Genomic DNA, 16,519 nt, shown 5'->3' with positions numbered 1-16,519 from the left:
TGTATGGCTGGCCACTTAGGCATGGACAACCTCTCAGGGGGATTGTTGGTGAGGAAAACTGACTCTCAGATCAGACATTGTGGGTCATCACTAGCTTGTTAACTCATGAACCCTTCCCCCACCCGTGCAGGAATGTAGACTGGTGTGATCTGGTGCAGGTTTTGTGTAGGCAGCCATAGCTCTTGAGGGTTCCTGGGCGCAACATCTTCACCATGTCCAGAGGACAGCAGTTTTCCCTGACCTCTGGTCCGGGCAATCTTTCTGCCTCTCTTCTCGGTTGTTTCCCGAGCTTTGGGACAGAGCTTGTATTATAGATGGTCTGTGTACAGATGGACACTCCACAGTCACTGGTTCCCTACCCCCCAGCCAGCTGTGGTTCTTTAGGATAGCCTCCATCTGCTGCAAAAGCTTCTTTGGTAAGGGATGAGAGCTGCATTAATCTATGGGCATGAGAAGTATTTGGAAGGCAATTAGAAACTATATCACTCTAGCAAAATGGTTGTGGTCGCTTCTTGAAGAGGCATTTTTGCATCATGAAATGAATATTTTTTAATTCAAACGATTGTTGTTTGTACTGTATAAACTCTACATAGTTAGGTCAATCTTAAATAGAATCTTTTGTTTTAACAATAATTATTCAATTATTATGGATATCATTTCATGTTAATTTTAGATGGTAATTATGCTGCTGAAAGTGTCTATAATTTATATATCAGAATGAAAAGTCTCATGAAAGATGAGTGTTTTTGACAGTTGCAGGTAAAAGATGGATTGTGATAACGTTGATGCCCCATTACCTTTCCTTTTCCCTCTCCCTGCCTAGCAGGATCTTCTTCCCATCGAGTGTCCCTCCTATCCTCATGGCTTGCTTTATGTTATTTTATGCAGATAGCCATGGAGATGAATTTTGTGTGTGTGTATATAGATTTTTTTTTCTTTTTTCTTTTTTCAGGACAGAGTTTATTCAAAGAGGCAGAATTTCGATCACAGGGGCTGGATTTCTCAACTGCATTTTGGAAACTTTTGCTAGTACCTTCTTAAGACATGGAGCCCAGAAGGTAAGCTTGCTTGCACTTTGAACTAACATTAATTTTAAGAAAACATGGAGGAATCAGTTGGGTATTGAATAGGACAGAGTAAAAGAGTATCATGAGGTGATATTAAAAAAAAAGGGAGTTAATAAATAAATATATCCACAAAATTTCTCTTAATAATTGTTATTTAAGTCCAAAGTTTAACCAGGCTAAACCAGTCTGAATATGTTCTAAGGAGCGCGGCACTGGGTTGTTGAGATTAATGATGTGTTCTTGACTTAGTTGAGGGGGTTTCTCTCATGGATCCAGACTGGTTTAGCCTAGGCTGGAAGGGAGTAGTGGAACTCCTAGAAGATGTGATGTCACTTTTACTCACTGAGAGATTATTGTGCTTGTTTCCTGCTAGACCACAATATGTGCATTTGTTAAAAAAAAAGAAAAGAAAAGAAAAGAAAAATACCACCACCACCCTCTTATCTGCAAAACTGCAGTCTCAAAGTAATGCCCCTGGTGGGAAAATTAATTTTATCACTGTGTCTCTGACTGAGTTGACTCCTTGTTCATCTATTAAATCCTGTATTAGGAAAGCCGTAATAATAATAATTAAGTATAATTGTTTTGCACACAAGTCTATTCATCAAAAGGATGGAATCCCTTTTGGGAGAGATAATATTTAAAAGTTGAGTTGAGGTTTCTTATTATTAAATTGGCTACACATAGTCATTTGTAAAATAAAATAAAATTTTATCGGGTGGTCCCTATGAAAACAGATAGCAGGCTGTTTTCATCATGGAAATTATCGCTTACTTCACTTTAGATAAATACATGTTGTTCATTCACCCAAGTGGTTTTGTATTTTATCTGTCATCAGTATGAACCTTTTAATAGTTGTTAATCATATCTTGATCCTGTAAGATACATGAAGTGATCTGCATTCCCATTTTATTGGTGAAAGGTGATTCAATAAGTACACCCAGTATACTCCTGTCGTCTCCCCTATCATCTTTATTCTTACAGGAGAGTACCTGCCTTGTGCTAGGTGCCGTGTGAAATGTGGGTGTGGTGGTTTGAATAGTATGGCCCCCATAGACTCATGTTTGAATGCTCGGTTTATAGGGAGTGACGTAATTAGAAGTGTGGCCTTGTTGGAGTAGGTGTGGCCTTGTTGGAGGAAGTGTGTCATGGTGGGGGCGGGCTTTGAGGTCTCATATGCTCAAGCTATGCCCAGTGTGGGACTCAGTTCATTTCCTGTTGCCTGTGGGTGTGGAACTCTCAGGTCCTTCTCTTGCACCATGTCTACCTGCATGGTAGCCTTGCTTCCCACCATAACAATAATGGACTAAATCTCTGAAACTGTAAGCCAGCTGCATTTAAATGTTTTCCTTTATAATAGTTGCTGTGGTCATGGTGTTCTTCACGGCACTAGGAATCAGACTAAGACCAGGCGCTAAATGTATTTATTCGGTCATAGAAATAGTGAAATGTAGGCTCTAGACTCACATCCCATCTTTTATTGGCAAGTGTTCACTCTTCTTCAAGGCCCCAGGTAGAGGCAGTAAAGCCCTGACCGTCTCAGCCCAGTGACCTTCACATGAATGGCTGTGCTAGGACAGACTTGCGTTGTGTCCTACGCTTCTTGTATCTCTTGGTTGCAAGTGACAGAACACACTCGAGCTTGGTCACTGGAATGGTGCAAGGGTGCTGAGGCTGGCTGCTGGCTTCAGGAAGAGCTGCACTGAGGTGGAGCTTCTGAGGACCCTTGTAGGATTCCTTCTCCAGTTCCGCCCTCCTGGTCTGTAGAGATGTGTGTGCTTCTTGGTTCTCTTCTTCAGTCAGTCTGGTTCTCTCTGTTTAGTGGAATGTGGGATTGAATAGAGTTCTAGCCAATGAAGAGACTGACTGCATCTCTCTTCTTTCTACCAGCAGAATGGCTATGTCTTTCTTCTTTTTCTTATGTCTCTGGACGAAGAGGCCCTTGTTTGCAAACAGGTCAAACAGGACCAGGGGGTTGAATGACAGCTGTACAAACATGACCTTCTTCTCTGCCGTGACCGTGGGGATTGGGGATGCGGTCACTTCTCAGAGAAAGGGCTTTGGGGGAAAATATTCCCAAAGCATTTTTGTTTCTACAACGTTCTCACAGTACACTCTGTACTCTGTACCCTAATGGGAAAAAGAAGAGGGACGGACACACACACACACACACACACACACAGATCCCTTTCTCTCCTTCTCCTTCTTATCCCCCACTTTCCCCCTCCCCCCACCACATGCTGTGCAGGCCAGAAGAGGATGTTAGGTGTCTTACTCTGTCTCTCACTGAACCCGAAGCTAGATTGCTGGTCAGCAAGACCCAGCCATCCTCCAGTCTTCCACCTCCCTACCAAGTTTAGGTCATAGGCATGCACATGTGTGTGTGTGTGTGTGTGTGTGTGTGTGTGTGTGTGTGTGTTACACACGTATGGCCAGCTTTTTATGTGGATGCTGGTATCTGAACTCAGGTTCACATGCTTGCACAGCCAGTACTGTTATTCACGGAGCCATGTCTTCAGCCCCAGCTTTCTCAGTCTTGACCCTGATTGCTCCCTAACCTGTGATATTCTGGGTAGCACCTCACATGTGTGTGCTGAAGTGAATAGGCAGGAAGTAGCATGCAGAGCAGTGCATCGTTGGCCTCTTAGGAATATTCACGGGAACAAAGCCAACAAAACCAGGTGATTCTAATGCTTTAACCTGGTGAGCCCTTCATTCTTCTTGATTATGCTTGGAAGTAAGAGAATATGTTTTTCCCGCTGGCTTTTCTAACTTTGCTTTCTGAAGAGGCTAAGTTTAATTAGCTTTTTGGTTTTAGAAGGCAGCCATGCTTAAGTGTCTCTCACCTCTTACCCACGCGAGGCTGTTTTCTAGGGCCAGCCTGCCTTCCTGGTAAACCTCACAGCCGAGTCTGCATAACTGGCTTCTGTCCAAGTGCTCTTGCCGGTGTGTGTGTGTGTTAGGTGACTGTATTTTCATTTTCGGACTTTATCCTTGAGGCTATTTAGTGGTGTCAAAGGGGGATCCGATAGCTATTTTTTTTTTTTCCGCTAGTAAAAGCAAAACTAGACACTCAAACTGTCTATCTATGTTTGTAAATTAAAGCCAGGCTGTTGGTGTTGGGCTGGAGGTGAGGTCACTTGTGTTTCTGGGTCTCCAGGGGCTTGTTCAATTGCGTTTTTTCCGTTTCCTTCACTATTCCAGTGCAGTTTGCAATTGGGGCTCTTGGACACATGCTGGCTTTCACATACCCGTCAGAAGCTGCCCTCTCCTTGGATTAGACGCAGTGGTTATCAGCGTTGCTGATTTCCCTTGGGTGCCAAGCCTCAGGCATGCCCAGGCAGTGGTACAGGCTGTACCTAAGCTGGCTGCTGTGTACCAGCCCATCACTTTTGTGACCTGGCAGCAGTTCCTCTGCCCAAGGTTGTTCATCCACCAAAGAGGTATTTTTACGCATTCCTGGAGATATGAGTGAAAACTGTGAGAGTCTTTAAGTTGAAACAATCAGGTCACATATAAATCATGTTCTCTTTGCTTTTAAGAGTTAAAAACATCACAATCACAAGCTTCTCTGTCATACTTTCTACTTATCCTCACCTCCCTGCCAGCCATGTGAACATGAATCATGCTCATAGCTACATTTTCAACTTTATTCAACCCCACAAGCATCTTTTGATGAGCCGTGTGCTGGGCATATTGGGTAGAGTGCTGGAGACACATAGATACGAGACATCATTCACAGGATGGAGACTGTGCCTTGTGCAGCTTTAGTTTGGGGTATATTGCTGAGGATGGGAAGCATGGCAGACAGTGATTAAACATCTACTGATGCTGGGAGTGGATAAAGCCTGCCTTCGTGCTCATGCTCAACACTCTGAGTCCGAGGAGGGTATTAACAAGGCAGCCCGTGAGGATGAGAGTTGCAGATGACAAGCTCTAGGCCTCGCCTCACGTGAATTGCGTGTCTGCCTCTCTGAGCAACTCAGTGAGTTGGGATTTTCTGTTCTCTTTCATTTGCACAGGGAAAGGGAAACTGAGGTGCCAGTCGATGGGTCAGTTTTCTCAAGGTTACTAAATTAGAAAGTGGGAGAACTGGAATGTGATCCAAAGCTCGTCTGACCCCAGAGTGTGCCCTTGGTCTCTAACTCTTACAGTCCCATCTACAGTCTCTGCACTTGAACCATGTGTGTGTTGAGGGCAGTGTTATATGTCTAAGATAATCAAAACAAGGGGATGTGAGTACAGCGAGGATAAAAGAATGTAAGAAGAGGGAGCCGGGTTATGATGGAAGAACATGGAACAGCAGAAGAATAGGGGATGGTCATTTTTATAGTTTTAGGGGCAGATATCGTTTGCTCAGTCAATAAAGTGCTTGTCACAAAAGCATGAGGACCTGACTTCAACCCCCAGAACTCATAAAAAAAAGCTAGGTTTTAGTCCCTGGTGCTGAGGAGGCAGAAAAAGGTAGATCCTTGGGACTTGCTGACCAGCCAGCCTAGTTTCCCAGTAAGCTCCAGGCCAGTGGGAGACTTCGTCTCACAAAACAAGGTGGACAGCTCCTGAGGACCAACACTGGGGGTTCATTTCTTACTCCATAAAGACATATATCTGCACACACACTTGCGCAAAAATCCCAGCACAGACACACATGCACAGACATAGACACACACAGAGATGCACAGACATATACAGACACAAACATATACATTCAGACACACACACACACATACACACACACACACACACACACAGAAACACACACAGATGCACAGACACAGACAGACACACACACACATCACACAGACACACATACACATATAGAAACACACACAGATGCACAGACACAGACACACACACACATCACACAGACACACAGGCAGGTAGGCAGGCAGGCAGACAGACAGACAGACAGACACACACACACAATCTTTGAACTTTTTGGTTAAATTTATTTGTGAGTGACTTTCTTCTTGTATTTGCTGTGAATGGTTCTCTTCAAAGTGTTTTAGTTAGTTGCCCATATAAAGAAATACTATCATTTTGTGTATTAACGTTGTATCTTAAAACTTCATTAAATTTATTAATTCTAACATCTTTTTGGGGGTGAATCTTTTAAGGGTCTTTATACGGTAAGATCATCTCATCGACAAACACACACATTTCTTTCCTTCCTTTCCTGTTTGAATGACCGTTATTGCTTCCTCTTTGTCTAACTACTAGACTTTAAAAATATGTTTTTTTTTCTCATACAACTTTATGCATAGCAGCTATAATTTTTCCATTATTGGGTATCTTTTTCCAGCCTGTGTTGAAGAGAGAGTCCATATACACTAAGTTCTCAGCCCTTGAGCACTAGAGAACATATGGCATGTGTCTCAATTTGAGAGGCATCACATAGATGTGTAATGGAATGTGAGCACAGCCCATTGGTACACAGAATCAGAGAGATACTAGGTACATGTTGTTTTAATCTGCAAAGTTGGGGTAATTTGTTACACAGCAATAAATAACCAATAGAGTGAGTTTGAAAAAATCATGCAACCAGATACAGCCAGGCCTTTTCTTTCTTTCCTAAATAAACCTGGCTGTCTTGGAATTCACTGTGTAGACCAGGTTGGCCTTGAACTTACAGAGATCCACCACCCTCTGCTTCCTGAGTGCTGGGATCAAAGGTGTTCAGCACCATACTCAGCCTAGCCAGGGTTTTTCAAATGTTATTTTGGATCACATGTATTAGATCAGAATTTCTTTGACTGTAGGAAATTATCATCCATTGTAAAACTGGATTTTTCAAAAAACCTAAGTAACAAGCTCACATCCTAAACTGTCATGTTCAGATTTTTTAGATTTAGCATGCCCAAACCAGACCTTTAAAGTCATGTTCAAATGGTCTGACTTGCCTACAGTTGTCTCTGTAACAAATATTTCACACACTCTTGAATTCCACGTCTGCTTCAGCCTTCTGATCAGCGTGATGAGAATAAGGATGGCACTAATAACGGGGCCTTCTACAAGAGTGGTTGAGATAACAAATTATTTTATCACACATTGAAAAATGTATTTCACAAACTTAAAGAAAGAGCACGTCTGTGCGATCGGATAATGAGAACTCTGCATTCCTCGGCATTTGTAGTCGTCCCTAACCACAGAGACGAACTGGCTAAAAAAAGAACACTGCATGGCAAGATTGTTATCACCCATATTATCTTCCAAAGCCTCCGTGGAGAAGTGAAAAGTGAATTCTGGCCTCAAAAGAAGCCATGTGGGAGCAGCTCGCCCCAAGTTGTGATTTCGGTTTGCCTCTTTGCCTTGTGCTATTTTGGAAGTGGGGTGGGGTGGGGTGGGGTGGAGGAGCTGGTGGTAACTTTGTGGAGGCAGAAGCAAAGCTCCTCAGGATCCTGTTCTTTGTAGCATAAGATGCCCTTTCTCAAGGGAGTGGTGTCAACGAGAGGAGGCCGTGGGTTTGGGGAGCCAAAATGCATTCTCTGTATGTAAACTAGAGTCAGAATATGCACAGAGATCCTCAGTGTGTTTGAGCACCACGGTTTCATAATAAGGAGAGCAGTTAGAAGGAGGCAGTGTGAAGCAGCCAGTGTCTTCTGGACCAGAGGTCTGCTGTAGGACTAGCTGGTCCTGAATGGTCGTAATTGAGATGTATAGCTTCCATAGTCACGCAAGGATGGGAAAATCTCCGACATTTTGAGCTGATCCCTGTATCTTAAGTCCCATTCATTGCATTAACGAGAGAGTCTATTTCTAACGTGCATTATGGTAGTTAATCAGCCACCAATTTCACCAGTGAAAATTCAATTTTAGCATGCCTTGTGCTAATTTCCTTTCAAGGGTAAAGATAACTGTAATTTCTAGAGTGAGATTGCTGATTAGAATAGTCATGCCATCCACTGGACTGTGAGGCCCACGTGAAGGCACTGGCTGTCCTTAGCATATGACAGGATGTAACACATACATGCCATAGGACTACCTTGTGCATGCTGAAGTGCTTTGAAGCAAATTGTAGACACCCTAATAACCATATACAAGTATCAACTCCTGAACTGAAAGAGTGTGCTGTGCTTTTCAAAGACTTTTTTTAGTATGAAATGGGATTCTGGGCGTATGCTCAATGTAGTGAGTAAGCGTGAAGCTTCATAGAAAGGCTCATTGACCACTGGTCTGATATTCTAGATGTTACACTTTACAACCCAGACACCCAGCTTTTCATCTGTTTATTCCATGGAGATTGGGAAGGACTAGTAAGTCTGTGAGCATGCTTGGCATATATTAACCTTCAATAGTCACTAGTATTAAAAGATGTTTTCTGACAAGAAGTGTAGTTATAGGCAAATAACTGTGTGTGTATATGTGTGTTTGTGTGTGTGTGTATGCGCGTGTACACAGATACACATGCACATGTATATGTAGTGACTCGTTTTCTGTCCTTCCAGCCAGTTCCAAATAATGACACAGAGACTTATTATTAATTATGAAAGCTTGGCCTTAGCTTAGGCTTGTCCCATTAGCTCCTATAACTTAAATTAACCCATATTTTTATTAATCTTCATTCTAACACATTGCTTTACCTTTCTTCCATCTTGCACCTCCTGTTTCCTCTCTCTGTCTCCCTGAGTGTCTAGATTCCTCCTCCTCCTTCCTCTCTCTTCCCAGAAATCCCACCTATCTCTCCTGCCTAGCTATTGGCCGTTCAGCTTCTTATTACACTAGCCACAGTACTACACCTTCACGCAGTGTATAAACATCCCACAACATGTGTATGCATGAGCGTGGAGGCAGAGGCCAGCCTCTGGTGTTACACCTCAGATGTCATTCACCTTGTTTGCTGACACAGCGTCTGTCGCTGGGACCTGGGGCTCCCTGGGCAGGCAAGGCTGTCAAGCCAGTGAGTGGCAGGACTATCTGTCTGTTTGTGCTCCCAGCACTGAGACTACCAGTGTACACCACCAGTCCTGGCTTTGTACGTCTATTCTGAGATTGAACTCCGGTCCTGTAAATAGCCTTTTCAGTACTTACTTGAGGAAGATTTTGTTGTTATCTTGTTTTGTTTTGTTGTGACAAGAATCTCTCTATGGTGGCATCCTTGGCTGACTCGGAACTTGCTATGTAGCTTAGTTGGCCTGAAATTCATAATTTTGCCTGAGCTTGCTAGTGCAGGTTACAGGTGTGGGTCCCCATCACCCACCTAGATGAGATTTTAGTTATCTTTGGAAATCTTTTGACAGTTAACTGAGCTTGGCTCTAGATGTTATTGCTTCTCTCTTTTGCTTAATTATTGGCGTGGGTCCCAGAACCCTGATTAGGAGCAGCGAGGGAATGAAGAAATGACTTATAAACAGGTATAGAAAAGTTGGGATCAGGTGGTCTGGGCTCTCTAATGAAGAAGCCACAGCACTCTTGGAGCTCAGTGTATGTATTACATACAGTCGAGCAGGAAGGCAGGGCTATTTCATACGGATAAACAAGGAGACAGGTTTATTATATACAATTGAACAAGGAGGCAAATCTGGTTCATCTCTGTAGGAGCAGTTTCTGTAGGGGAGCAGTCCCCAGGCCTTAAACATTCAGGAGGAGAACGCCATGGTGGATATGTTTTTCCAAACACATTGTCAGCATTTTCACTCAGACCAAGAAAGGCTTTGCCATCTCGCTGAGTCTCAACTAGGGAAGGCTTTGCTGTTCCCCTGGGTCTGAAGCACTGGAGTCTTTGTTATGGCTGTGCCCATGCCAAACACTACTTTGGGTCTGAAGCATTGGAGTCTTGTTCACTCAGCGTCCCTTCATCCTTTCTTCTGTGTGTGTGTGTGTATGTGTGTGTGTGTGTGCGTGTGCGCGCCGCGCTATTGGAGATCAAGCTTATGGCCTTGCACATGCTCAGTAAACACACTTTCAGTGAGCTGTGTTCTCAGCCTCAAATACTATTGTAGATATACAATGGTAAAGGAAAAGTTTGTGTTGTTTCTTTCAAAACATTTTAATTATCTTCTTAAATCACAAATATTTTATCAAAATACAGTGAAATATAAACTGTAATTCTAATAATGCATTCTCCTTTAGCCTGTTGATGTAGCTCTTTCCATGTGTCTCTGTATGTTTGCATAGATATAGATGAATTGTTTTTATATTTAAAAAAGTTGAAATTATTCAGCCCAGTATTTTCATTTATGGGCATATTGTCAACATTTTTCTTTGTCATCACATATTTCTGTATTTTTTGTTCTTTACTTTTTAAGATATGCTCTCACAAATAGCTCAAGCTGCCTCAAACTCTTCATAGCTCATGCTGTAGTTGAGTTTTAGGTCCCCTGCAATTGCCTCCCAAGCACTGGATTACAGGTGTGCATGGCTACATCTAGACAGTACATATTCCTTGTACTGTTTGCATAATACCCTTTTTTGTATAATAGCTTTTATTATTGGTTTCTTCATTTTCCACATTGGAAATAGTGTTGAGTCAAATCCTTGAGTATAAATACTTCTGTACATTTCTGATTGCTTCTAGGATTAAGACCTTCTGTGCGTATTATCAAGTTCCTTTCCAAAAATAATTCTGCCAGCTTATAGTTTCTTCTACCAGTTCAGTACTAGGCTTGTCTGAATTGAATGAATGGCTTGGGGTCTTAGAACTGTCGGCCTGATTATTTTTAGCTCATAGAATTGTGAAGCAGAAGTAAAAATGCCAGCTCTACCCCCCTGATTATCTATTCTGGAAATGATAACAGTTATTGGTTCTGCCAGTGCCACATTGTTTGGCCTCAGTCCCCCTCTGGGCTTTTATGTTGTGTGACGTTGATGTGGGTGTTGTGTGGATGCTGAGTTCCTTAACTGAGAACTGTGCGTCCCATGTATACACTTGCAGAGGTAGTCACAACTCTTGAAAAGGGGATGTTTTAAAGTCAGTAATCCCAAGAGAGAGGAACAGAGCAAGGATTAGTGTCATTCAACAACAGATGTTAAAGTTACAGGCGTATCATGAGGACATAGACTGAGGACTGAGGACTTCCATTTCCTGCTTGCTCATGTGCATCCTTTAAATATTCGTTATGTTGCTTGAGCCACTTGACAGACCAGATGAAATATGCTCTTTCTTCAGTGCCGGAAGTCTCTTCCCAGCTCTTATTTATGTCTGGTGATAATGCTTTTGAATCCCACTCTTGAGTCCTCAACTGGACCACTTCAGGTCACAGTAATTCATTTGATGCTGTGAGAATAACAACTTACTTCTAGATCGGTCTGTCATCTTGAATGGCCCCTCCCTCTCCGCTCCGCTCAGTCTGTTGTCACAGAGTCCCCTGAAACACCGCCTTCCTGGGGAAAACATCTCAGGGTCAGAGATCTCTGAGTCATAATAGTTTTTTTTTTGTTTATTTGTTTGTTTTGCCTTGACTGTGAGGCCTAGGAATCACAAATCCCCAAATGACTCATTTGAATTCACCTGTTTATTATAGAATTTGCTCAGTGTGGTAGCTTTCGGGATTCTCATAAGTCTGGGAAATTTGGGATGTGTTTTTTTCTTAAATAAGGTGAAAGCTGGGAATGTAAGGCTTGTCTGAAAGGCTAGGAAGTGGTTTCCTGAGGTTTGGGTGTGTGTGTGGGTCCTTGTGTGTATGATGGTAGGAAAGACCATGCCTCCATAGTGTGACAATGAGCATGCTGATCTGGCTGTGAGTTAGGGAACCCAGGACCTATCATTTTCTGTAAAATCACATGGAATTAAGTCATTTTAAATTCTAAAATTATATGCATTTTTCATTCTTTCCTAGTTCCCTTTATCTCTAAACAACATTTTCCTATCTGTTGTCTTTAAGCATACATAAGAATTAAATAGTTTTATCTATGTAGGGATTAAAGAGCATCAGAGATACTTCATTTAAAAAGTAAATGGTTAAGTGTAGCGGAGATAATAATACTAAAAATAAAAAAAATGCTAATAAAACACTGCTTAGCAGAAGTGGCCATGAGCACATGGTAGGGTCTTAATAATTTTGTATCACAGTCCTGTTCATATGAGCCAAGCTACATATTATAAATATTTGTAGGTTTTTGAAATGCTGGTCCCAGTAATAGAGTAAGATGACTTACTTTTGATCTATACCTCCCATAAATACAGTTTAGAAACTCTAGGGGAAACCAGATAGAATCATGATAGTAGCTGATTGCACACTGTGGTCCAAATACTTCCTAGTTTCTCAAACATTCATACTCCCAATAGCCAGGAAAAGAGGCCGCAGCTATTCCACCTTCCCCTCTTAACAGATGTGGGCATGGAGGTATAATACTGGGACTTGAGTCCAGGCTGTGTGATTTTGGAGCCCATTCTCTTAGCTGCCAGTGTGAAGACAGAAGTCTAGGTGAGGAGATAAGTCAAGAGAATGACCTGACTCCAACAGCGTTAGGTTAACTGTGACCTTGAAGTTGACATTTGTTAGACAGTAGAGAAAGTGTCCTTGCTGTCTTAGCTCTTACTGTGACATTCTTTTTTCCAGTGCTCCCTTGTTCCACTCAGTCAGGCACTGGGACATTCGGGAGCTGAGTTCTTGCCATTGTCCTGGATCAAATCTCCCACCAGTGTGTGAGTTTTCCAGAGCTTGTTCTCTCTGTCTGTTGTACAAGATTCAAATACATAAAAAGACAATGGGAACAGGATTTGTGGCCACCATAAATCTTTACCTACCCGATATAAACCTGAGGCAGGCATAGAACTTAAAGGTATGAAATGGCCTGCACCAAGTAGCAACAACAACAACTAATGAAAAGAAAAGACAAAGAAGAAAGAAAGAAAGAGAGCAGGGTTTGTGCATGCACATGTGTGGACTGAGTGCTTTTGAGGTACAGATTTGCTGTGAATCAATAAGACCACTTGTAAGTTCCATCTTGTCCTCAGCTAGGCTCTTGGCACTAAATTAAGGCTCAGTTTGACCAAAAGGACCAGAAAATCCCATCAGTCAATCTCAGTTTGGGAGTTAAATTCAAAAGTGTAGGAATGGCTACTTGGATTGGAAAGGTAACTTCACTTCTTTCCCGTAGGTCCAGTAAGCTGTCCACAGGCAATGGTGTGATGTGCTAATGAAAAGCTCCCTGGGTTCCCTGATGTGGGGACTTTTGGTTCCTTTTGGGTGCTTTGCTTCTTTTGAGACATCAGCAATGGTGCTGTGGAAGAGGCTTCCTTCCGTGTGTCTGCCTGTTCCATAGAAAAGGAATATTGGGTTTAGAGACCCTGAGTTTGTTAGAGTGTTTTTTGAGACAGGGCTTCTCTGTATAGTTTTGGTGCCTGTCCTGGAACTCACTCTGTAGATCAGGCTGGTCTCGAACTCACAGAGATCTGCCTGGCTCTGCCTCCCGAATGCTGGGATTAAAGGCATGCACCACCACCTGGCTAGAGTGATGTCTTTTTGCCACTTTCAAGTTGATCGTTTTTTAATTCTCTTTGCTGTGTGGGATTTGTCTTTTGATGCACCTTGGTCCTTAGCTGTCTTTCTTCTTTAGAGATGTCTTACACTGCTTTTCTTTCTCCCCTTCTGCCTAGAATCCTCTCTCCCTCTCAGCCTTCACTTCTCTCCCTGGCATTTTGTTGTCGTTCATGTTTTGTTTTGAGACAGTGTCCATGTGCCCTAACTGGGCCTGGAATTTAGGATGGCCTTGAACTCATGTTGATCCTCCTGCCTCAACCTCCCAAGCGCTAGGATTACTGGCGTGAGCCATCATACCTGGTCCTCAACTGTTTTTTCTATTTTTCTCCAAATTTCCTGAGCAAAAGAAAATGGAGTTAATTCATTTTGCAGTTATTAACTTCTTTCATATTGATTCCCAAGGTAAATAGAATTTAAAGGCTATAATTAAAATTTTTATTGCCTCCCAAGTCCTGGGATTAAAGGCATGCACCATCACTGCCCGGCAGCTTTTATTATTTTAAAATAGACTTACATTTGTTAAAAATTTGACTGTTGCCAGACAGTGGTGGTGCAGGAGTTTAATCCCAGCACTTAGGAGGCAGAGGAGGTGGATCTCGGGGTATGAGGCCAGGCTGGTCTACAGAGTGAGTTCCAGGACAGCCAGGACTACACAGAGAAATCCTGTCTCCAAAAACAAAAAACAAAAAACAAAAACAACAACAAAATCGACTCTTTTTTTTTTTATTAGTTTGTAATCTTCTAGATATATCTGAAATGGTTAAAATGTAAGAAATTGTGACTATCTCCTCCCAAAGACTTTGAAAATCTTTTACATAATTTTTATGAGGCTTGTTTAAAAATGGTTCTGAATAACTAGTATATGAACTGAATAACTAGTCCATGTTTTAAATTGGATTGTTTGGAGAGCCATTCGTGGCAATACCCTGCCCAGAAGAGCTGTGTGACTTTGGACAAGCCATTAGAATCTGCGTCTCATTTTCTTCATCTGCAGAATGAGGACTGTATTGGTTCCCACTTCCTAGAGTCCTTGGAAGGAGTAAATGAGTTATATAAAATACCACAGGTCAGGATTTGGCACAAAGCAAATGATCGGTTGTTGTATTGTCATTATTTAAAAAGCAAAGTGCAAGGAAGTTAAAAGCAAAAACTTATTTTCCCCATTATAGCATTGCAGACAATGTTTAGTGGTTATAATGAGCCTGCCTTTGAAGTCAGCCTGACCTGGGTTTAAATCTGAGCCCTTCCTCGTCTTCTTGCCCAGCTTTCTCTGGATGACATTTGAATAATGCTGTCTACCTGGTGAGCATGAGACTCACAGGCAAGTGTAATGAAGCATAAGGGATCATTGCATTAAAGCATAATTTGGAATCGGGCTTAATGGTGTATGCATGTAATCCTAGCACTCAAGGTGCTGAGGCAGGAGAATCATGCCTGCACTATATAGCAAGACTGGCAAAAAACAAAAACAATAACAAAAACAAAACCCCAAAACAAACAGTAAAACAAGCCAACAACACAAATTGGTACATTTCCATCTAGTCTTTATTTGTATGTTTCAAACATCGATGTCCACACTATTAGTACAATTATATATCTTTTTCAAATAACATTTCATCACAAGTGCCTTTTATATGAACTACATAAACTTTATGTTTCATTAAGTGGTTATAACTTACTTTGCTATTTAGTACTGAGCATTGAGGTTATTTCTAACTCCTAATGTTAGTCAATGTTACAATGTCACAAGTGACACAAGGTAAACATTTGGAGTCTAGAACCTTTCATGTTTGCAATACTGTCTTAGAAAAGGTTAACTGAAGAACTCCTAAATGTGCAATTGTTTCCCTGGGCTTTGTAAAGTTGCATGTTTCTTGCAGAGTGACTTCCAAATGGAATGCACTACTGTTGTACCCATTTCAGGAAACCCCCAGAGCCCACCAAGGAGCCAGTTTCCCATGCAAGCACATAAGGGTCCTTTTATTCAGGTTCAACCTGGGCCACTGCAAGGCAGATGGAAGGAAATGTGCAGCGGCCATGAGCCCAGGTGTAGAAAGTTTTTAATAGAGAAAACCACAAGCTGGGAATTACATGCTTGGGATTGGGTAGAAGGGATATGGGGCAAGGTGATTTTATGAAACTATTGGTCTAGACTTTGGGCGTGAAACCATATTTGAAACCATTGGGTTAGACTTTTGATGGGGAACCACAACAATCTGCTGAACAGGATTATCTGGACTGCTCAGCAGGAATATCTAGATATCTTCAAGGGCCATAAATCGCAGAGAAGATGTCTGCAGGAATATCTGGATCTTGTTAAACTTTACTGCCCTGTATCTGTTCAAGTTGTCATGGCACATTCCTGTGATTCTTCCTGAGACTGAGTACAGCAGGTGGTCTGAGATGGTGGCCCTTTCCCTAAGATGGAGCCTGTAAAGTCAAGTCTAGGTGGCCCTTTTCTTAAGATGGAGTCTGTAAAGTCAAGTCTAGATTTTCAGACTACTCTGCCCTCAGGATCCAAAAGTTTCTCAGGGTTCAGTGGATATTTATTGACTTAATGAATACATTATTATATTATTTTCCAGAACTGGTAATAATTTTATGATTCTATTCTATTTCGAGTTAATATTAAAGCAAAGTAGTTTCTTTTTAAACACAGAACCAATGGGATGGTAATAAAAACACTAGGCACAGGTAATATCTTTTACTCCAATATTTTACTTATTGCCATTATTATTATCTATTGATTTTTAGTTAGTATAGAAAGGAATGGTTTTCAACGTGGCATTTTTATACCTGGGATTGTATATATTTTGTTACTATTTGGGCCACCACAACCTTCTCTCCTCATCCTCTCTTCTATCCTCTTATTGGGTCCCTTTCACCCTGTAAATAATTCCTCCTTCTGCCTTTAAGTCACACATATTTCATGACGCTCTGTTGATCTCCCCTTTAGACATTTTTCTCACTTCTGATGGCCTCCCTTTTACTTTATGGTCTGTATAACATATACCTATACACATACATATA

The 16,519-nt window shown here is 41.8% G+C and overlaps 1 protein-coding gene across 4 annotated transcripts in view; it reads left to right on the top strand.

The window, feature by feature from the left end:
- Nucleotides 1-16,519, top strand: part of Prelid2 (PRELI domain containing 2) — a 73,761-nt gene that overhangs the window by 38,526 nt on the left and 18,716 nt on the right. For all 4 annotated transcript variants that reach the window (XM_037197117.1, XM_028881704.2, XM_028881703.2 and 1 more), the window contains exon 5: nt 953-1,058. In XM_037197117.1, the coding sequence (XP_037053012.1) occupies nt 953-1,058 (106 nt within the window). The remainder of the gene's footprint in view (nt 1-952; nt 1,059-16,519) is intronic.

Source organism: Peromyscus leucopus, chromosome 19, assembly GCF_004664715.2.
Source record: "Peromyscus leucopus breed LL Stock chromosome 19, UCI_PerLeu_2.1, whole genome shotgun sequence".
Taxonomy (NCBI): domain Eukaryota; kingdom Metazoa; phylum Chordata; class Mammalia; order Rodentia; family Cricetidae; genus Peromyscus; species Peromyscus leucopus.
The sequence above is the reverse complement of the archived record's forward strand: the minus strand, read 5'-3'. Positions and strand labels throughout refer to the sequence as shown.